At 39.6% G+C, this 24,296-nt stretch overlaps 1 protein-coding gene across 1 annotated transcript in view; it reads left to right on the plus strand.

Annotated features, from left to right (window-relative positions):
* The window catches only part of AOAH (acyloxyacyl hydrolase), an 84,436-nt gene that overhangs the window by 48,472 nt on the left and 11,668 nt on the right, over positions 1-24,296 (plus strand). Inside the window, exons 13-17 of the mRNA XM_063304035.1 lie at positions 3,890-3,972; positions 6,518-6,554; positions 7,358-7,432; positions 16,761-16,933; positions 21,014-21,072. Coding sequence (XP_063160105.1) covers positions 3,890-3,972; positions 6,518-6,554; positions 7,358-7,432; positions 16,761-16,933; positions 21,014-21,072 — 427 coding nt within the window. The remainder of the gene's footprint in view (positions 1-3,889; positions 3,973-6,517; positions 6,555-7,357; positions 7,433-16,760; positions 16,934-21,013; positions 21,073-24,296) is intronic.

Consider the following 24,296-nt stretch of genomic DNA (forward strand, 5'->3'; position numbering starts at 1 on the left):
CTTTTTCTGAAATCCAATCATGACACTACCAAAAAATCTGCCCCATATTCAGAATCTCTTGTCAACCTTCTCAATCTTTAAAATTGATCAATCAAATCAATTGTGCTTTTAAATTTAGGTTCCTTCCTTTGCCATCTGTTTTCATGAACAGATATATGTGGTTAAACCACACATTTGAAAGAAATGGATCTTTCCAATCCATTTTCATATATACTCTCTTTTCTTCTTCCCACCTGTCCATTCATGCTATGTAGGAGAATAATTTTTTGTCCTGGATCCCATTCATCCAGAAAGTTGCACAATTTCCCCCCAGACTCATCTCTGGTTCTTTCATTATTGCCATTCTCTGGAGCATAACATTACAGCAATTACCAGCCTGTGGATTTTTACTTTCATTTCATCCCAGACTTTCATTCATAATTAAACCTATACCTTAACTTCCATACACGTCTTTATCACTTCTGTTTCACAAGTTCATACTGACTTTGATTGATATCTGTTACATCCTTCCACTTCCTTTTGATTTCCCCAACACACAAATTATCTCTTTTCTTTTTTTCATTTCATGTATTACTTCATCTTCTTTACTCCTCTGACATTCCAAATCACAATCTTCCACATTCCATGGTAATCACCAGGTGGGTTCAAAATATTAACTCTGCCTCCCGGAGGCTTGCTTTGGCCCATCAAGCTTTCATATGGCACTTTTCAATAAGAGAAGGGAAGAGTTAGCCTACTGTCACTATTCTGTGCAGACTAGAAGCTCCAGAGACTACCTTGCAAGCCAACTTACTGTTGCTTGTAAGAAGTACATGCAGTATCTTCACACACTGAGGATACCTAAGTAACAATATATTATAATGCCTTGTTTAAAGAAATACTTGGTTGAAACTATTAATGTCTTTAAAATGTAATATGCTGCTTGCTTTATTATGCTTGTTTTATTTTATATAGTATAGTTGACTGCTTTCTAAAAGCTGGAGCTGTCAGATATATGTAGCTATTTATAGGAAATCCAACCTCATTTAATAATGCAAAGCTTCTATTTTATGGGCTGCACAACGTTACTTTCATCTTGACTGTAATGCACAAGAGCAGGTACCTTTGTTAATCTGGGCCCTCCTGCTTGCTTGGAGATAAAGTCTCAGTTCAGTCTGTCAATTAAACAAAACCAATGTTTCAAGCCCACCGTGAAAATAGGTTCTATAAATTCTTTTTTTTCCTGCTCCTTTCATCCTTTCTTTAGGTTTTAAGTTACCACATCCCCAAAAGTTCAGAGTATATAGTAATTTATAATGCCACTTGGAATGCATCACATTTAAAATATTATATATCAGATTATTATGATCATTACAACAGATAAATCCATAAAATAATTGCTATTGATTTATAGCTATTGAATGTTACTCATTTTTCTTAGAAGATATCTAGATTTAATCTCTGTTAATTACATGATTATCTTCTTCCAGTACAGACCTTGCAAATTGTAATTGCTTGATTAATATCTCAATTTATAATTAATTATACCCAAAGAGTGATGTGAACAAATAATTATGCTGTTTGTCATTTTCAGTCTTCGAAATAAGCAGGCCCAGTTTACTTGGCTTTTAGCAATGTGGCTTACTTGCTTGTGGCCTCTGCAGAATTTCATGCTGGCTAGGAATTCTGGGGGCTATAGTCCAAGATATCTGGAGGACCAGGTGGGAGAAGACTGCAACAATTTAGGCTAGACTGTCCATGGCTTCCATGGTCCCTGGTACACCACAGACTGACCACAACATTTTCCCAAAGCTCTTCCCCCCACCAATAAGATAGGGATAGGCCATCTGTAGGCCTTAGTCCCACTGCCATTCTTAGTCCCCCAGACCCCCAAACCCTGTTCAAAGGTCAGCACTTTGAGGGAGGCCAGGCAAGGAAACAGACTCCACAAGAAATATTAGAGCTCTCTTGATGCAGGCTATAATAACAGAACCTTGAAAGCCTGGTAGCTTTTCCCCATCCCTTCTTCGTATACCAAAGAGAGTCAAGGCAGAACAATCTTAAATTTCTTTCTCACACTCTCTTGTTTTCCCAGACTATTTTGCTAACCATCTCCACATATTTTCTCCAAGATCATCTCTGTGCTCCTCTATACCTACTGACTGGTTAGGCAGGTGAGGTGCAGCCCTTCAGCCACCAAAATTCCCTTCTTAAGAAGAAGTGATATTGCTGTCTGTTTGAAAAAGACAGTAACACAGGAGGAAATTGAAAACAATCTTCTTTTTCCAGGCACTTGGATCACAGGGAAGTTACTGCTATGTGTATCTGTCATTTCTATTAGATGGCTTTATAAGTGCCTCATTTATGATTTTATGACTTGGCTTTTAACTTTGTAAGCTGTCCGGAGTCCTGGGGTTGGGGTGGCAAGGAAATCTTGTCCAATCAATCAATATCATTTGTGTCATTTTGTATAAAAATCTGTTTTACTTCAACTGTGATGTTCACTCATCAGCTTTGAATAGATCATGATCACATTATTAAATGTACCTTAGAGGTTTGTAGTTACACTGAAATGTGGCTCTAGACATGGAGGAAAAGTAGGATACCAATATAACAAAATCTGCTGACAGTATTAAGTCATACAATTTTGCTAGGTGGCTTATAAGTCCTGTGCCACTGTACATTTTCTAACCTTCCAGCTAGATTGCTTTAATACCAAACATTCACTGGTTTCAGGGAACATTCTTCAGTTATTGTGCAATGTTTTATCTCCCTTTCATTCATTTTGTTCTATAAATGCAAATAATCTGGTTAATATACAGTTCTCCAGATCTGTTTTGTTCACTGCTTCTGTAGATTTAGAAAATAATGTCTTTAATACTTAAGCAACACTCTGCCCCTTCCCACTTCCTTCCCCATAAGACTCAAGATGAGTCTCTTCCTTAGGATGTATCTGTATTTCATTTACATTTTATATCATTATTATTTTACTGTGGGATTACAGAAATGTAAGGTACCATTTTATTTATTTATTTATTTATTTATTTATTTATTTATTTATTATTCAAATTTAATTACTGCCCATCTCCCCCAAAAGAGGGACAATTGCCAATTTGAAACTAGATCTGTACCTTGGCTCTGCTCACGTATTATATGCAGTTAAAGAAATATTCTTTGACAGTGTAGAAGTGCAAGACTTCCCTGTAGGTAGAGTATATATGTTTGTAAACATAGCGCTTGATATAATCAGCAGTACTTCTGTAAGTAAAATGGCATTCATTTGTCTATTCCCCAAAGAAAAGGTTATTTCTGCCAGCATAACAGGAGCAAGGCATAGAATTCAGCTTGTTTTTGCTTTGGCTTCTGCCTATGGTATTCCTCAGTTTATGATTAACAATAAAAGCCATTTGTGCTCCAAAATTCTAGAATTCTAATTCCAGTATTCTAAAAAAATGAGCAAGGGTGTAAAACATACTTAGTACTCCTGCATTTTGCAGTAAATTGGTAGAAAGGGAGCAGAAAGAGGGAGGAAGAGAGAGAAAGAGACTAAGGTAGGGGAAACAGATTTAATGATCTATACACTGTTGTAGACAATCTACAGCCAGTACTTCGAACTAAAATACAAAGCAGAAATGAGGTGTCTGGACATTTTGTGTGTGCAAACATGTAAGTTAATTTCTTAGATGTATATTCTGCATTCCTTCCAAAAGTTCATGGTGACTTACACAGAAATATCCCTTCATTTTATGGCTACCACAACAACCCTGTGAGGTATATTACAATTCTTGCAGAAATCAAAGAAAGGGAAAATAACACCATTATGCCAAAGAAGGATTATGTCTTGACACAGTTTGTTCTTTAGTCAGACAATATCAATTCACTAACCAGCATTTTGATTATTTTGTTACAGAGGATGGACAGAGTCACTCTACCTCATATTACACAGAAGAAATCGCTGCAATCATAGAGATTACCAGAATATTTCTAAAAATGGTATATTCTCATCCTTCATCTTCACTGGTGCTTAGAGCCATGTTCCATAAATAGAAGCTAGAACACTGCAGGACTGAACACTTATTCTAAATTTAGACTGAACAGCAGCTTATAAAACTAGAGCTTCCATTCCTGTAAAACCATAGTTCAGGAGGTATATGTGCTTTCCATATGAAGGTTCAAAGTTCAAATTCTGCCATATTTAGCTCTGCCACTCAGTGCAGGAGAGACTGAGGTAGATGGTTAAGGGAGTATCATGTCTCATTAAGGCAAAATACTTGAAGTTCGGTTTTAAAAATTCAAGGAAGGGAGGGAGGGAGGGAGGACTAATTCTGTAGAATTCAGAATTGTTTTAAAAAATCCTAAAATTTAAGATGAATATATATCACTGGACAAAATGTTTTAAAACTTATTGGGTATTAAGGCTGCCATTAAACCTAATCAAATTATAACCAGATATAATTTGATGGACACATTTCATCCATTAAGTTTCTTTTCAGCAGCATAAAGATATGAATATTCATTTCACCCTTCAAAATATAGATGCACTGCCTAGCTTACTAATTAATTTATGTACTTTGGCAATTCAGGAAACAAAATAGAACACCCAGGCAACCATCCTTCTGCTTACTGAAGACTCCATACCTGTAATACGTATGGTTTTAGCTGCAAATAATCATGTACGAAGTCCAAGAATTATCAGGTAGTCTTTACTATGAGGATGTGGCTTCTTCTCTTACCATGGACATGACTGGACTGAAGATTTACCGAGAAACCAGATCTGTCCTGGGTGATCTAAAGACAGGCTACTTTCAACTTTTGATTCAGTACTTCATTCATTCATTCATTCATTCATTCATTCATTCATTCATTCATTCATTCATTCTTCAAATTTAATCACCACCCATCTCACTCAAGGAGCAGCTCTGGGCAGTTGCTTTTACATATTGCTGATGAGAGACTTTACCTCAGTCTTTTCCCCATTGACTTTATAGTTTCTCACCTATTCCTTTTTTCACACTCTGTGATGACATGTTCCACCTTGAACCTGAGCAGCTCATGTTCTGTTGTAACTTTAATGATTGCTTTGATCCATTGAACATTATGAAGGCAGGCATTTCATGGCAGTGTTGAATGCCATTAGAAAAAGGGAAATGTTATTTTAATCTTGCTTGTCTAAAGAATCATACTTCACTTAAATGTAATTAGGGAAGCCTTGAGTCTCTTTCGTCTGCACCATTAAATTTTATACTTTCTTTATAGCTTTGGGGAGCAAAGGGTTCATTAAGCAATAAGTTAAGGGCAGCTCACTATCAAACTATTCTTGCACAAAAGTTCAGTATAGTATGATTTGGAATTCCTTCAAAGCTGCTATCTGCAAATGGCTGGCTTCTATAACTTTCCAGTTCTTGTGCCCAAGGCCTTGCTATAAAAGCTTTCAAATATTTGATTCATTGTGCTGAAGATACATTTCTTTTTGGCTATGCATTTAAATGAAGTTAAATGAAAATGGTACCTAAGCTGATGAAGAACTTGGAGGTCTTCCTATGTAAAAGAGAATAATCAGAGTCCAATTAGCACTCTCAGGGAGTTATAATTTATCAGAATGCAATATAGGCATTCTGTCCTGTATCCTCAATCAATTTCTGAACTGAAATCAAGTTTCTCCCACTTGATTCACCTAGTCTTTTCATCTGTCCTTCATTTGCTGCCTCCTAAAAGCAGCAGGTTTTAGGTACACAGTGCAGCATCTGTATAACAAATCATTATGACTAAGGGAAGAACAAGTGGGACACCATGGCTATTCCATCTTCTGGTTTACTATTAGATAAAGCTTCATGAAGGGATCTCTGAAATACTAATCTAGCTTTCCTTGACCTGGGCATTTTGCAAATGTATGAATTTCAGCTTTCCGTTTTCAACAATGACTATTCTGGTTATGGAATTCTGGAAACTGAGGTCCATACATTTGGTGGCTACGTAGCTTTTGAAGGCTGCATTAATTATGTGAGATTATAATTAATGAGTTTGGGAACCCTAGGTTTGTAGTTCACACACAAATCCCAGAAGTTAGAAGAGTATGTTCTGAAGTTCTTCTCCTTAATTTACTTACCAAATCATGGAAAATAAATTTTAATCTGCCATGTGATGTGGATACTATCACTCTCCAAGTTATTAGTTAAGAATGTGGAAGTATATTTGCCCCAAAACTAAATTGCTGTAGTAATAGTTCAGAAAGTTAGAATTTGTACTTTGAAACTCAGGATTCCATTGTACTTCCCAACTCAGTTGTTTTACTTCTAGCTTCTCTACATTTCAGATTTAAAATATGCCAAAGTGGTAAACTGTCCAGATATGCTCCCAGCATAGGGTATGTTGACCCTAAGCCATAAAATAAAAAGAAATAAACTCTCTCCATTTAAATTAAGTACAGCTGAATTGTCACTTTTATTTATGGCAACTTAAATTATATGCTTCATGTATTAGTAGATAGTTCATTCAGTTGACTTAAATTTTCTTGTATCCAATTACTTTGGATATTTAGGTGCCTCTTCAAGGAATGTCCTACATCTTGTACAAAGGTAAGTAGTAAATAAGATTGAAATAGTTTGATTCACAACTGAAGTAGCAACTTGTAGTAGTAGAATGTAGTATTCTATCATACTACCATCACAACTCCTATAAACTGGTTCATATTTATAACAATGTTTGGTAGAAAGTGTCTGGAAGTATCATAGCAAAGTTGAGCAGGAGGGTTTTAAACATCTGTACATAACATTGAGGCTGTTCAGAACAGGCCAGCAGTGCTTTTCATATTGGCAATTCATACTGAAGAGATTGAAGGATCTTGCACTGTTCAGCTGGGTGGGTGGGGAGGAGGATATGATAGCATTCTTCAAGTGCCTGAAAGATTACCCACACAGAAGAGGATTAAAAACTCTTATCCATCATTTCAGAGGGCAGGATGCAGAATAAGATATCTAAATTACAGAAAAGCAAATTCCAGTTGAATGTTTCCTAAGAGTGAGAGTAGACATTCATCAGTTATGAATGGCTTTATTTGGATTCCACCAAGCCAGAGGTTGAACTTGGTGAATGGAATGGGCTTCTTCCTTAATCTATTAGAAGAGCCACACTGCTTCATTTCTATATGCTTACATTATACAAAATGTGACCACAATTTCTTCATTAAGTGTGATCCTGATTTTATATTTACATTTATTGCTATAAATACCTATGGAACAACTTTTCTTCAATAGGTTCAATGTAACTGGAATATATTGGATATCACAATATGTATATGTGTGGGATGCATGTGTGTGATCACTCATGGTATGTGTAGGTTTGTTAACAGTCATGCTTTTAATTTATTTTTCATTTCTAGCTTAGCAAGGAAGCAATACTCTGACAAACCGGCAATAGTTATTTTTGCAATGATTGGGAATGATGTCTGCAATGGGTAAGATTAAAAAGAAAATTAACGTAGAATGTATCCATACTACAGATTTAAAATAATCTAAGAATCATTCATTCTTTCCAGAGATGACAGATTTATTGTACCTTCATTAACCTATAATTTCAAGGTTTCTTAAGCAGATAAAAGAGTGAAGTGGTATAAATCTAATTGTTTAGTATAGGCATACCCTTATTTTATGTTGTGTAACTTCCTTGTAATGTTATAGTAATCATTCTGACTTTCTGTATGTATGCATGTTCTCCAGTATTTTTGCAAGTGAATTATTTCTTTTCCTATATGTGTGTGTGTACAAGTATTTTTGCAGGATGTTTTCTGGCTAGCTTTGTCAGGTACATGCAGTAAAAAGAAATGATAAATACATGGTGGTAGTATGCAACTACAACAATGTGCACAATGATTTATTAATGCATAGGCTTGATATGATGTCCTAAGTGCAATAATGAATCTAAGGAGTTTGGATGTTCTCAGTAATTGGTGGCATTGGTTCCATGAATTTCCATAATATCCTGTACACCTATCACATCCATCTTCCCCAAATAGTTGTATTTATTAGTTACAACTCCCATCATGATCAGCCATCATATAAAAAGCATTTGGAAGGTGCTGGATTGGTAAAAGATTGGATTCACAACATACGTTTCCTTAAGCCTTCATTGGAACTGTCATGAGTACTGATGATGAGCAGGAGGGGCCCCCCATCCAGGGGGGAAAACGCATGCGTAGTACTGAGGAGTTAAGCAGCCATTCAAAGAGACACAGATCAGACCCGCCTTGACTTTTGGGCTTTATCTGTCTGGGTTTTTCCCACGCTTCTTCAGTTTGTTAGGATTTTCTGTCTAATGTAGCAGTAATAAAAAACTAGAGACCTATTCCTCGTCTCAGCGTTGTTCCTGTCTGTTAGGACATCAATCCTAACAAACTCTTACTCCCATTGAAAGAGGGAGGAACAAAAAAAAAAAGGAAGAGACATTTGGAAAAATGTCTTTGGAAAACCAGGAAATTCGGCAAGCCATCCAACAACTGGCAGCAGCATTGCAACAATGTCAACAACAAGTAGATCTCCAGATCAACACATTACAAGCAGCTATGCTACAGCGGTATAATAAGGTATACAGCGGTATAATAAGGGACGCGGTGGCGCTGCGGGTTAAACCGCTGAGCTGTCGATCGGAAGGTCAGCGGTTCGAAACCGTGCGGCGGGGTGAGCTCCCGTTGTTAATCCCAGCTCCTGCTCACCTAGCAGTTTGAAAACATACAAATGTGAGTAGATCAATAGGTACCACTTCGGCAGGAAGGTAACGGCGTTCCGTGTCGTCATGCTGGCCACATGACCCGGAAGTGTCCTATGGACAACGCCGGCTCCAAGGCTTAGAAACGGAGATGAACACCGCCCCCTAGAGTCGGACTCGACTGGACTTTACGTCAAGGGAAACCTTTACCTTTACCTATGCTACAGCAGTTACAACAACCAGCTCCAATTAACCCACAACCGGTGCCAGCAGCAGCAGCAGCAGCTCCGCCAGTAGTCTTGAGATCCCAGGGCAGTATACCAGATAAGTTTGGAGGAGAAGCAGGACAGTTGAGAACCTTTCTCACACAGTGTACAATGTTTTTTGACAGCAGACCGGCAGAGTTTCCCACAGACCGAACCAGAGTCACCTTCATTCTAAGTCTGCTAAAGGGCCCAGCAGCCAAATGGGCTATTCCCATGGTGGAGAACAACGACCCAATTCTCAACAACTACCAGAATTTTCTGGCAGGGTTCCGAGCACACTTTGACGACCTGATCAGAGAGGTCACTGCCAGCCGGGAAATTCGGAAGCTCGAGCGAGGCAACAAGAGGGTGGGAATTTACACTGCTGATTTCAAGCTGTTAGCAGGAGATCTGGACTGGAATGAGAGTGCCTTGGAAGACCAATTCAAACAGGGGCTGGATGAAGAAATTAAAAATGAATTAGTGCGCCAGGGAACACCAGCTACCTTAGAAGGTTTATATCAACTGTCTGTGGTCGTAGACACCAGGCTAGAAGAGCTCAGACAGATGCAGCCGGGGAGAATCAGGGGCCTCAGAGCGCTCCCAGGATTTCCAGCTCTCTCCGCAGCATCTCTCTACTCAGGACCAGAGGAGCCAATGCAGATTGGGGTGAGCAGGAGGCTTATTTCCGAGGCTGAGAGACAGAGAAGGAGAGAGAGAGCCCTCTGTTTCTACTGCGGAGTCCAGGGGCACATGGTGAGAGCTTGCCCAGCGAGAAGCCAAGCAAATTCCGTAAGAGCCCCAGGGCAAACAGCAGAACCAAGAGCCACCTCCACCTCTACTTCCAACCAGGGAAACTCCGTCAGTCTCCCTCCACAGAGCTCAGCAGGGAGACCATCAATCAATTAAGAAGGGCTCATTCCGAGGATTCCAGGCAATCCTTTTACTACTTACCAGTCATAATGCACGTAAACCCAGAGCACCAGGTCAAGCTAGAGGCCCTCGTGGATTCCGGAGCTTCCACCAATTTTATTGATGTACAGACTGTACAAGACCTCAACATCCCGACCATAGAATTGCCACATCCCATAGAAGTTGAGAACATTGATGGCCAGCCCCTCAAGGCAGGGCCGATTAGAAGTTCCACAGAACCTTTGCAACTAACAATGGGAGACCACACTGAGTGGATCCAACTTTATGTTACTGCATCACTTAATGTGCCTATAGTCCTGGGCACACCTTGGCTGAAGTTCCACAACCCATTGTTGGACTGGACTATGGGAGCAATCTCCTCCCAGCTAAGGAATGCCAGCACCACAAGATTCAAGCCGCTCTGTCACTCACCAAGTGATTTATCATGCCTCTATACCTAAAAACGTGGTCCATAAACAACTGCGCTGTGGCTTGCGCAGATGGGAGGCCCTTGCAAGGAATAAAATGTGCCATTTTAGTGAAAAGGTCCACCACCACTAGTATGGAAGTCAGCCCCTGGACTGGAGGTAAATCAGTGATGAAATCCATGGAGATTGTATCCCAAGGCCTACTGGGGGTGGGTAGGGGTTGCAAGAGTCCTGTGGGCTTCCCTGGGAGAGGCTTGGCTAGTCTACAGGTATGACAAGAAGCAACGTAACCCTTTATGTCTGCAGTCATCTTAGGCCACCAGTAGTCTCTCAGAGCTCTATGGAGAGTTTTGAAAACACCTCCATGGCCTGCCGTTTGATGGTCATAGCAAAGTCTCAGTACTTCTTCCCTCAATGAGGGGGGAATGTATAATCGCCCACTATGCCAGAGGATTCCTGCCTCCACATTAAATGGGGAGGCAGTGTCTTGTCTCTGGAGGTCATCCATCCTGGCCCTGGCATACGGGTCCTGTTGCTGCTGAGCTCTGACTCCTGTAAATAGGTCCTCTGCTTGTCTGCCTGCTGCTAAAATCTCTGTCTGGTTCCCCCTCATAGACTGATCAAAGTTGTGAGGTTGTAATATAGTACCTTGGACCTCCCAGTGAGTAGCGGGGGTTGCCTGAATGGATTGAGACAAGGCATCTGCCAGATGGTTCTGCACCCCGGGAACATAAGAAATAACAAAATTGAAACGGGAGAAAAACTGGCTCCATCTGATCTGGCGTGGGGTGAGGGATGTTGTGTTTTGTAGAAGCTGTAAATTCTTGTGATCAGTGCAAACTTTCACAGGAAAGGTTGCACCTTCTAGCCAGTGCCTCCACTCTTGAAATGCTGCTTTAATTGCCAGCAACTCCTTGTTAAAAACATCATAGTTTCTCTCTGCCGGTGAGAGCGTTCGAGAGAAAAAGGCACAAGGAAGCAATGTCTTCCCTTTGTCAGTATATTGCAATAAAACAGCAGTGATAGCAAAATCTGAAGCATCTGAATGCATTATGAATTGCTTTGTGGGATCAGGGTGCTTTAAAAGTGGCTGGGATGCAAAGAGTTGCTTAAATTTTTGGAAGGCTGCTTGCTCCCTCTCCCCCCAAAGGAATTTGGATCCTTTCTTCAACAGCTGTGTGAGGGGTTTGGCCCTGTCACTAAATTTATTTATAAATTTTCTATAAAATTTGGCAAATCCTAGGAATTTTTGTACATCTTATTGAGGGAGCTGAAATCACACACCACTCTCATGGGTGCCTTTTGAGCTGCCAGTGCCAACGGGTCAGGCTTCTTTGGTACGAAGAATGTAGGAGCAGATGCTGGGGAAGTAGATGGTCAGATGAAACCCTTTTGGAGATTAGAATCCAAGTAATCCTTTAAGGTGGCTAGTTCCTTGGGGGACATGGGATATTGTTTCCTTGCTGGAATCTTGGCTCCTGGTATCAACTCAATGGTGCAATCACAGTCCCTATGGAGGGGTAGTGCTGTGGCCTCTTGTTTGCTGAAAAAGTCTGCAAAATCTGCATACTTGGCTGGCAACTGGACCCCCCGCCCCCTGCTTCAGTGACTGCGTTGGTCGCTGGAGAGAGAAGAGTGGCTTGAATCATGTGGTGCTGGCATTCCTTAGCTGGGAAGGAGATTGCTCCCGTAGTCCAGTCCAACAATGGGTTGTGGATCTTCAGCCAAGGTGTGCTCAGGACTATAGGCACATTAAGTGATGCAGTAACATAAAGTTGGATCCACTCAGTGTGGTCTCCCGTTGTTAGTTGCAAAGGTTCTGTGAAACTTCGAATCGGTCCTGCCTTGAGGGGCTGGCCGTCAATGTTCTCAACTTCTATGGGACGTGGCAATTCTATGGTCAGGATGTTGAGGTCTTGTACAGTCTGTACATCAATAAAATTGGTGGAAGCTCCGGAATCCATGAGAGCCTCTAGCTTGACCTGGTGCTCTGGGTTTACATGCATTATGACTGGTAAGTAGTAAAAGGATTGCCTGGAATCCTTGGAATGAGCCCTTCTTAATTGATTGATGGTCTCCTTGCTGAGCTCTGTGGAGGGAGACCGATGGAGTTTCCCTGGTTGGAAGTAGAGGTGGAGGTGGCTCTTGGTTCTGCTGTTTGCCCTGGGGCTCTTATGGAATTTGCTTGGCTTCTCGCTGGGCAAGCTCTCACCATATGCCCCTGGACTCCGCAGTAGAAACAGAGGGCTCTCTCTCTCCTCCTCTGTCTCTCAGCCTCGGAAATAAGCCTCCTGCTCATCCCAATCTGCATCGGCTCCTCTGGTCCTGAGTAGAGAGATGCTGCAGAGAGAGCTGGAAATCCTGGAAGCGTCCTGAGGCCCCTGCCTCTCCCCGGGTGCATCTGTCTGAGCTCTTCTAGCCTGGCGTCTACAACCACAGACAGTTGATATAAACCTTCTAAGGTAGCTGGTGTTCCCTGGCACACTAATTCATTTTTAATTTCTTCATCCAGCCCCTGTTTGAATTGGTCTTTCAAAGCACTCTCATTCCAGTCCAGATCACCTGCTAACAGTTTGAAATCAACAATGTAAATTCCCACCCTCTTGTTGCCTCCCTTGAGCTTCTGAATTTCCCGGCTGGCAGTGACTTCTCTGATTGGGTCGTCAAAGTGTGATCAGAACCCTGCCAGAAAATTCTGGTGGTTGTTGAGAATTGGGTCGTTGTTCTCCACCATGGGAAAACCCATTTGGCTACTGGGCCCTTTAGCAGACTTAGAATGAAGGTGACTCCGGTTCGGTCTGTGGGAAACTCTGCCGGTCTGCTGTCGAAAAACATTGTGCACTGTGTGAGAAAGGTTCTCAACTGTCCTGCTTCTCCTCCAAACCTCTGTGGTAAACTGCCCTGGGATCTCAAGACTACTGGCGGAGCTGCTGCTGCTGCTGCTGGCACCGGTTGTGGGTTAATTGGAGCTGGTTGTTGTAACTGCTGTAGCATAGCTGCTTGTAATGTGTTGATCTGGAGATCTACTTGTTGCTGGTGTTGTTGCAATGCTGCTGCCAGTTTTTGGATGGCTTGCCGAATTTCCTGGTTTTCCAAAGACATTTTTCCAAATGTCTCTTCCTTTTTTTTTTTTGTTCCTCCCTCTTTCAATGGGAGTAAGAGTTTGTTAGGATTGATGTCCTAACAGTCAGGAACCACGCTGAGACGAGGAATAGGTCTCTAGTGTTTTATTACTGCTACATTAGACAGAAAATCCTAATAAACTGAAGAAGCGTGGGAAAACCCAGACAGATAAATCCCAAAAGTCAAGGTGGGTCTGTTCTGTGTCTCTTTGAATGGCTGCTCAACTCCTCACTACTACACATGCATTTTCCCCCCTGGATGGGGGCCCCCTCTTGCTCACCATCAGTGCTCATGACACAAAGGATAAAATTATGAAAACCATAAGGAGCAATAATATTAATTATATCTTCATTTAATTTTAATCAAGTTTATATGTGAATGACATTAAATTTTGTTCTATTTGGTTCATCCCAGTTCCTTGTCTTGGCTCTTTACTTTTTGGATTGCAGCTCCAGTAACTCCACTGTTCAGAAATAATCATTAAATAAAATATATATGCAACACCAAGAAATGCAGTTCACTGTGCAAAATCTTAGCAGTGACTTGTCTACTTTTTTTTTCTCCTGCATTTATCTGGACATATTGGAATGGGGAAAAAAGGCTTGTGTGCATCCATAATTCCCATATTTACACCAGTTAGCCATGAATCTGCTATTGACAAGAAGTTATTTCCCTTAAAATTCTGCTATTTCTGATTGTTAGTTCACCAAGTTGTGCCATTTCATCCTTTGCCTTGTTTCTGTTTTAAATACTTTCCCCTCTTTGGATCTTTTTTTTTTATGATTACAATGAGATCCTATTCTTTCCTACTTAAGAGAAAGCCTATTGGGATCACTGAAACTTACCCCAAAGTTGTGAGCTAGACATTGCAGCATGCTTTTAAACTGGCTGAAGTATGCAACTCTATGGTTCATTTGCTTTAGAAAGAAATTGGATGACATTCTGCAAAATATACATGAATGTTCAAATCTGTCTGTGGTCCTAAGGGAAACTGCTACTCATTCCTGCCTCCTTGTCATGGTGAGAGATTCCTTCCCAAAAGACACTGAATTAAATCCACTTGGAAAACTGTAATCCAAGAAGAGGTAGAATATGTATGGAATATAAGATTTTATCTTTACAAGTCAGCTTATACAGCTTTTTTACTTAAAACATTCTTAGATTTAGCTCTGACTGATGAAGGATTACAAGAGACTGACATTTTTGCCTATTATTCTAAGTAGCAGTAATATGATTTCATAAATATCAGGTCATATACTCATGTTCCAGAGTTAAAGATGGGTATAATAATACATTTACATTACAGAATCAGGTTTTGTGTGTGGGTATGCAGTGGCACTGTGGGTTAAACCACTGAGCTGCTGAGCTTGCCGATCAGAAGGTCGGTGGTTCAAATCTGCGTGATGGGGTGAGCTCCCGTTGCTAGTCCCAGCTCCTGCCAACCAAGCAGTTTGAAAACATGCAAATGTGAGTAGATTAATAGGTACTGCTTTGGTGGGCAGGTAACGGTGTTCTATTCAGTCATGCCGGCCACATGACCACGGAAGTGTCTACGGACAAACGCCAGCTCTTCGGCTTTGAAACGGAGATGAGCACTGCCCCCTAGAGTTGGACACGACTGGACTCAGTGTCAAGGGAAACCTTTACCTTTACCTTATATGTGGGTGTGTTTAATGATAGGGTTTAAAAAAAACAGTCTGATTTTTATTATTTCACTGTATTATTAGATTCTAATAATCTGATATTTAGGGCTGTTTTAATATAATAAAGCCTTCTGATGTAATTCAGTCCTCTGCTTGAAACAATGATAAGACAACTAAGTTCTACATGCTGTGGAATCATGTCTCAACTAAAGGACATATGCCATTAACTCATAACAGTTTAAGAAATTGGAGACTGATAAATGCATTTGTGGTAGAGATAATGAAATTGGCAGCTTGGCACTTTCCCAATAGAACTTAAATTGCAATGGCCAAATGGGAAGATGTACAAAAATACAGACAGATGGTACACATTTTATAGCCTACTAAGGCATAAATGTAGGACAGAAAAATAATAATGAAGATGAACATTAAAAATACATAGGAAGTGTGACATTTTAAAGGCTTCTGTTGTTGTTGTTAGATTTACTTTTGTTTCTAAAATTAATCATTTCCACAGTAAAATTCCCATTTTATCTGTGAAGTGAAGGCATGATAACAAGATGGAAACAGATCTGACTGACAAGGGCCAGAGGCAATCTGTACTTTGAAATAAGAGATAACAGAAAGAAATGATAGGAATGGATTAGAATTCTCTCATGCTAAATCAGGTGTTATAGAATTTGCCCCCTGCCCCTTCAGAAAAAGCTTTATCTTTAAGGACTTCTGCTAACTGCTGAGACTGAATGCATGTGCAAAGGGAATGACTTGTCAGTTTAATGTTTAATTTTCCACAATCCTTACTTCTCAGAAAAGAAACAGTTCATGTTTATTAGACTACATTAGCATACACATCCCTAGAGTCTTTTGAAATTTTAAGTAGAAGGGCAGGATTGGAATGGAGGTGGTTAATTATCTGGTCCAGGCCTGCAAAGTTTTGTAACCCATTCTTCAAAATAGGCTACTGTAGAATCATAGAGCTGGAAAGAGTCCTCTGGCTAATTCTATGCTCAGTGCAGGGATCCATATTAAAGCATCCCCAATGGAAGGCTACCTCACCAATGTTTGAACATGTTCAGTAAAGGGAAAGTGCTAATACCCTTGATAGTCAGCTCCAGTGTTTGAATTGCTGTTACTGTTAGGGAGTTTTTCGAACATTCATTTGGATCCTCCTTCCTGGACATTACATCCATTATTCCATGTGCTCTGGAACAATTGAGAACAGATCCTGACTAGCTCAATAATCCTGTTAGGGGTTTTTTTCCTGCAAAGATAGTCTGTTTCTAGCAACAGAGTTATAAACTACAAAGTGATGGAGTTCAAATGCAGCCATGCAAAATATGTTTTCAAATTTTTGATTGATTGATTATCTCCCATTAAGATGTTTTCAACTCCTACTGACCACATAGATAGATTTTTTCCATGATGGTCTATCCCTAACCTGTTCTTTCAGGACTCACAACAGTGCACTCATTGCTACTGTAACAGAGTCCATCCACCTGGCTGCTGGTTGACCTCTTCTTCTCTTTCCTTCCATCTTTACCAGCATTAGAGCCTTCTCCAGAGAGCTAGGTCTTCACATAATGTCTCCAAATTTTGACAGATAGGTTGAGCCTCGTCATTTGTTTAGTCTGTTTTCAAATTAGATAGCTTCAAAGAAGACAATGCTCATAATTTATACTTATGGTTCATATTAAAGAGTGTGGTTCTTTTTTATTTCCTTTCTTTTACAGACATCCAGACACATTGAAAAAAATGACACAGCCCAAGGAAATGCACTCTAACGTTGTGAAGACTTTGCTTTACCTGGACAGTCATCTTCCAAAAGGGAGCCATGTGGTTTTGATTGGCTTAGTAGCTGGTAGCTTCATCTGGGATACCATGCACAGCAGATACCATCCTCTTGGTAAATATGATACCTATCTGTATTTGAAGGCATTGAAGGCATTTTAGAGATTCTGAGTTTCTGAAGACAACAGTGAAATACAAGTCCTTCCTGCACAAAAACATATACCTCAACATTGTACTATAGTTTCTTTAGGCAGAAATCATTAATGTGAGGACTTCTTTAACTGGCAGCATCACCAGGTGAATATCTCACATATTTAATAAAAAAGTATCTGTGCCTAAGGAGGAAAAGCAAGGCTATTAATCTTTAAAAGGTCCATAAAGCATTAAATTGGGTGGACTCATAGTATCCATAGAAGCATCTGTAGTAGTTAGATCTCTATTTCAAATTGATGATAAATGTTTTTCTTCCACACTCATCCTGCTAGAAGCTAGTCATCCAATGAAGCTGAGCTCAGGGAGATTTAGGGCAAATACTGTAGAAGAAAATACTACTGCATGCAGTGGATGGCTAAATTATGAAATTTGATATCACAGGATATAAATATGGCCACCAACTTGCTTGCAGTCTTTACCTACCCTAGGAACAGAAAGCTGGATTATAGTGTTTTGATCTGATCCATTATAGCTTACTATCAACTTAATGAGCCAATTTGGTGTAGTGGTGAAGGCATCAGGCTAGAAACCAGGAGACCATGAGTTCTAGTCCCACCTTAGACACAAAGCCAGCTGGGTGACCTTGGGCTAGTCACTCTCTCTCAACCCTAGAAAGGAGGCAATGGCAAACCACTTCTGAAAAACTTGCCAAGAAAACTGCAGGGACTTGTCCAGGCAGTCTCTGAGAATTTGACATGATTGAATGGATTAAAAAAAAATCAGGTTAATAGGGTTAGATCATAAACTGTGAGTTTCACATCCCATTCTAGGTTTATTTGAGAGCCAAGCTGGAAAAAGCAATCATGCAAACTAAATGAACATATGAGAGTGTGGTGTAATAGTCCTTGAATTCAGGTCACCTATGCAGAATTATAGGTGTCCTCCTTTTACCTTTAAAGCCAATCTCTGTGCTGTAAAAAAAGTGAAAACTGATATACACGAAGTTGCTTTTGATCTTCTTCCTTGATGTGAAATGGCTAAATTTGTTGGAAAGGGAAAGGCTTATTAATAGGTAAAGCATCAGTCATTCACTCTTGGGATTCGAACTGATTATTATACAACTCACTTATCTTCCTGTCTGAATTGGCTAAGAATAGAGGGGGGAAACTGTATATACTTCGGGACTGAAACAAATGCTGTGGTGGAAATCTGGCATGTTTCCAGATGAACAGTTGCTGGTGCAGCTACAATATACAGCCTTTTCTTTTTTACTGTACTGGCTTCTTCCAGGAAAGAGAAAATATGGAAGAGAGGATGGAAAACACAGTAGAATTACAGTGAAAAAAACATCATCTGAAGCCCTTGTACAATTATCTGAATGAGATGGGGGGTGGCACCATAAATGCCACACTAGGAAGCACCGTTATTGCACTGCTAGAAATCTTTAGTCAGTCTATCTTTAATCAAATATTAAAACACATTGTTTTAAATAGAGTGGTGGTGGGGTTCTTTTTTATTTCGCTTTGCAAAATTTAGAAAATTTGGAAAAGCAACAATGCAACAGCATCAACATTATACATATCAGGGAGATACTCTTTGTCCTATGGATACTCTTTGTCCATACAGTAAATTGTCCATACTTTTTTTTTTTTTTTGCCATTCAATCATGTCTGATCCTCGGCGACTGCCTGGACTAGTCCCTGCAGTTTTCTTGGCAAGTTTTTCAGAAGTGGTTTGCCATTGCCTCCTTCCCAGGGCTGAGAGAGAATGACTTGCCCGAGGTCACCCAGCTGGCTTTGTGCCTAAGGTAGGACTAGAACTTTCGGTCTTCCAGTTTCTAACCTGCTGTCTTAACCACTAGACCAAACTGGCTCTATATCTATGTCTAAAGGCAACTCATTCATAATAAGAAGAATTAATACTCAGGGCATACACGGAAGTTGAAAAAGTTATGGAAGAGGGCTGAGATTCCCTCTTTTCAACAATGCTTTATTTTTTTTTTGTAAGAATTTTATTAAGTTTCAAATAGGGATAAAAGCTACAGAAAAACAAATATATATAAACCTTCTAATCAACATCCCCCCAAGATAACATTTATTTAATTATTTCCTTCCTACTACTATTCTATGCATTCCTGTCTACTGTAATAAAGATCAAACTAAAAAACACATACAGTATATTGTCTACCATTAACTTGATAGTACAGCAATTTTAATAATCTTAATCATGTCAGACCAAAAACCAGACATTTTTTAATACCTTAATAATCTTAACCCAAATCATTAAAGATAAATAAAATCAGCCAAATCCTAAAAGCAATCCAGATAAATATTCTTAAATCCTTATCCCACCTCAAAATAAACCAAAGCATTTACATATCCCCACAATACACACAAAGCTTTTTTCTTAAAGAAATCAAACAGCCCAACTGCCCCCTTCAAAAACTCTGACTTCTCTTCAGGAAACCTCCCATACATAATAACCCCTTCTTTTCCAAGGCATTCTATCAGAAGATCAGCTTCACCTATGGCTTGCAACTCGATCTCTCCCTTTAATTTCTTCAAGTCAGCTATCCAATCTTCCTCCAGAATCTCAGCAGAAGTCGAAGAGACATTCCTGATGCTGTTAAATTCCTCAGTTTCATCCATGACATCCCCAACCAGATGAGACATTTTAAAACTCATATTTCCACAATATCCTGAATGCCTTACATAAAAACTTGGTAAGAATCAGAAAAAACTCTGCCTGAAGTCTCATTGGAAGTCTGAGAAAGTCTGTTTGAGGTCCTCCATGTCTCATGCAGTAGATTATGGTGCCCCCTAGAAGCTTAACCAGCAAAAGTCGAAGATATGAAGGAATGTATTTACTTAAGTGAGAGTGAGATTGCAGACAATTCCCCAGGGAAGGTAGAAACAGAAAAGTGAAAGTTCAAAATAGCCAATTCGATGTGTAGGAAAATGCTAATTTCTTCAAATTTAGTACAAAGATAATAACAGGGATACAATTATTTACTCTCAATATTCCTTAATATTTGGATGGAAAACATGCCAAAACTTTTTTAAAAATGTTTTTTAATTAATCCCAAAAATAACAATAAGCACCAAGAGATCCTGCTTCTTCTTGCTGTAGAAAGCCTCTCTTAGGGTACATATACTTAAAAAAATATAAATTGGGTGATTTAGAAATGGGGTGGCCAGTCTTAATTCCCTTTAATGCTACAGCGCGGCTTGGAAAATGGTGATGTCTCTGCCTCCCAGCAGCTCTTACAAGTCAAGTGGGAATGCTGTTTATGATCTCCTGGCTGCAAGCTGCCATCCTGGAGGACAAATGGGGTGATTCTGAGCATTTTCCTTTCCCAGTAAAACGCTCCTGGGCTTCAGGAAAAGCCTGCCTGAGCCCAAAAAAACTGCCACGTTGTCAGTTCTGCCTGCAGAGCCTGCGAGCACAGCTGTTCAGTCTGCCATGTCCCCACTGGAAGTCCAATAATGCTCTTTGTATATGCAAAATTTCACCTGGAGTGCAGCGGTAGAAGATATGGTGTCATGCAGTGCTATTTTGGACAGAATATCCAAAACATGTTATATGAATGTTTTAGGCACTTTCTGTTTATACAGAGATAATATATAGAAGAAATCTATGAAAATCACTTTGTTCTGTTCTCCTTCACAAAGTTGTTGTTATCAGTGCCTTAACAATCTTACTTAGCCTAAAGTGTTGTAGATTTGCAAACAGTTTATTGCAGATCTGAAGGGCTGCTTTGAATTGTGCTTACATTTTCAGTCCAAAAAGAAGGAAGTGCCATCTACAATTTTTGCAACTTGGCAGAGCATAAGAATATTGTATGATATATACACCTGCTGTCAAAATCATCACTGAACAATGGTGATAATGATTGGGAGTTGATTGGAAGGCTGGTTGGCTAGTTTATGAATCCATGAATACAAATAGTACAAAGTCCTTGTTAAGCAGATTGCTTGTATGTTTCCAGCAAGGAATATTTTAGTTTTGAATGCTGTTGACTAAAAATATTTCTGTTTTTCAGGTCAGCTAAACAAAGATGTCACATACGAACAATTTTATTCTTTTCTTAGTTGTCTTCAGGTATGTCAGCTAGAAATCTTGCATAATTATATTTGAGGCTAAAAGATGAGGACTAGGAGATGCATTCCATTGAACTGAAATTTTGTTGGTATGAAAGTTCATCTCTGTTAGAGTTTTGGCAGGCAACCTTCCCATTCCAGCAACAGATGAGGTTAAAATCAAGTCAGCTAAACCAAAACATGTGGTGGGATATGTAGCATTCAGAAAATGAAAGCATGACTACATGTCTGTCAGACATAAATTTTAAATGCCCTGATAAGAAATGCAAGCCAAAACTAAAGGCTCACATTCAGGAAGCACAACATAGCACAGTTCTATGCGGAAAATCACCTGCCCCTTTGCCCCTTAGTTGACATTCAAAAAGCCGAAGCAAAAATAAAAAGAATTCTCCATCCAAAAAACAAGAATACAATATTTAATTCAACACTTCTGTTCTACATATCCTGTAAAATTCTCTTTCATTGATTTCTGCAAATGGTGACATTTCATTAAGCCCAAGAGGAAGTACCAAAGAGACTACTGATGGATGAATGGATATTTGGAAGCTGCAGTGCAACTTTGGCTATCTATGAAAAGCCCCAGTGCAGCTCTGGAAAGGAATCAAACCAGGAAAACACTATCCAGGAAAGGAGAATGATTCCCAAAGAGCACATGAATTTATGATCAGCCAGACACTTAGGAAATACCTAAGAGGAGATTCCCCCTTTCTCTCATGACCACCGGCCCCACCCATCCAGGAGAGATCAGGGTGGAGGCATAAGTGATTACTTTCATTGCAGAAGTGTCAGCAGCAAACCACAATGTTACCAAAAGCACATGGAGGAGGGCATAAGGAGGCAAATGCATAAGGGTAGCAGTTGTGTGATGACATCATGCACATTTCATCACTTGGTTCCCTATGCATTGCTGCCCCCCATCTTGTTTTCCTTCCCTCAGCAAGGGAAGACTAGAAGAAAGAAAATTGCCTCCCCTTTTTGCTAATTAAAAAAAACCACAAGGGCAGTTTTAGCCAGCAACTGGTAGCCAATCTGTGGAAGTCTAGGCTATCTGAGGCATGTTACCAGAAAACAACTCCCTAGACACATTTAAAATAAAATTTAAAATAGTATTTATTTTATTAGAAAACACCCAACAAGGGAAACGTGGCTGAATGCTGGGCTCAGTAATCTTAGAAAGGTTAAACCAAGGAATAGATAAGCTGATCCAAAATGGAGACTGTGCTTCAAAGAAAAATTGGTGTAAAAGGAACTAGGTAAGGCTTTGAACTGATTATGGATTGATTATGTGTCATCAAGTAATTTTTGACTCCTAGTAACCACATAGATTTTCTCCATGACAATCTGTCCCTAACCTGGCCTTCCAGGTTTTCCAATGGTGCACGCATTGCCACTGTACCTGACTCCAGCCGCCTTGCTGCTGGTTGGCCTCTTTCCTTTCCTTCCACCTTTCCAAGCATTAGAGCCTTTTCCAGAGAGCTGGGTCTTCACATAATGTGTCCAAAGTAGGAAAATTTGAGCCTGGTCATTTGTGCTTCAAGTGAGAACTCTGGGTGATTTGTTTGCTGATCCTTTGATTTGTTTTCTTGGCTATCCATGGTATTCTCAGGAGTCTTTTCCAGCACCAGAGTTTAAACGTGCCTATACTCTCTATCCTGCTTCTTCAAAGACCAACTTTTGCTTCTGTGGAGTGTCACAAGGAATACTGTGGCTTGCACTGTTCTGATCTTTGTAGGTATAGACACATCACAGCATCTGAATATCTATGGCTGCTCTACCAAGTGCTAGTCTGCGGTGTATTTTGTGACTGCTTGTTCCTTTATTGTTGATGGTTGATCCTAAAAGGCAGAAGCTATCCACCACTTCAATATCTTCATTATCAGTTCTAAGGCTGGTTGTTGTATCTATTAGTTAGGTCTTCTTTATATTTATTTTTAGTCCCATTTTTTTCACTTTGCTGCTTAACTTTTATTACTAGAACTTGCAAATCCTGTTAAATTTTCAGCTATCAGGATAGGGTCATAAGCATAGTGGAGATTATTTATGTTTCTTCCTCTATATTTAAAACCATGCTCATCTTCTTCCAGTCCAGTTTCCCTTAATACAGTATATATATTCAGCATATCGGTTGAATAAATAAGGGTAGAGTATACAACCTTGTCTCACTACTTTGCCAACCTGGAGCCAGTCTGTTTCACCATGTTCTGTCCATGTTGTGGCTTTCTAACATGTATATAAGTTTCTCATGAGGACAATGAGATGTTGGGATTCCCATTTTTCTGAGCACATTCCACAGCTTGACATGACTGATGCAATCAAAGGCCTTTCAATAATCAATGAAGCACATGGTGACTTCTTTTTGGTATTTTTTTGGTTTTCTTGATTATCCAGCATGCATCAGCAATAATATCTTGTGTTCCTTGGCCTTTTCTAAAGCTAACTTGAACATTTGGCATCTCTTTTTCCATGCAGGGCTCTAATCTGCTGGTTATTTTGCTAGCATGTGAAATTAAGGATATTGAACAATAGTTTGCATGCTTAATAGTCGCCATATTTCAGTTGGTATTTCATCAGTTCCTGTAGCCTTCCAACTTGGTAATGACCAGAGTGCTGATCTAACTTCATCTTCTAGTACTAGAGGTTCTTGTAAATAGGGAATATCTTCCCAGGTATCTTGAATGATGAGGTGAGCACATCCTAAATAAAATAATAAAAACTAATGTGCTCTGCTTTACTGCTCCTAGAAGGCTGTGTGTGATCAATTATTTCTAGAATCCTAGAAAATGTATGCCATGCAATACTCTAGCAGGCAGTCCTGTTCCTGGGAAAACTCAAAGACTGAAGTCATTAGTCTTTAAGGACTTCTCCATTTGGAAAAGTAATGGGAGAGTACAGCACCATGTTAATATTTAACTTTCGCTGCCAAACTTTTTGTAAGTCATCTATGTCTTTACTGCTAAAAATATTGGCAACATTTTGACAGTCAGAAATACCTGAATACAGTTATTGGCTGTTTGTGATGCATCTATTGAAAACAAATGTTTCCCAAATGTCAGTGAATCATTTCATTAATCCTCATTCATTTGGCATTTCCTGAATGGGTCTGAAAGTCTAATGCTCTGCTATTAATCTAAACTTCTGATCATTTCAGGAATTGTTTTTGATGCTACTTCCAGCTGCTATTTTTCATGCTACCACTCAGCAATTCAGTTTTTTTTCAACCATACA

The sequence above is a fragment of the Candoia aspera genome, chromosome 4, assembly GCF_035149785.1.
Source record: "Candoia aspera isolate rCanAsp1 chromosome 4, rCanAsp1.hap2, whole genome shotgun sequence".
Lineage (NCBI taxonomy): Eukaryota > Metazoa > Chordata > Lepidosauria > Squamata > Boidae > Candoia > Candoia aspera.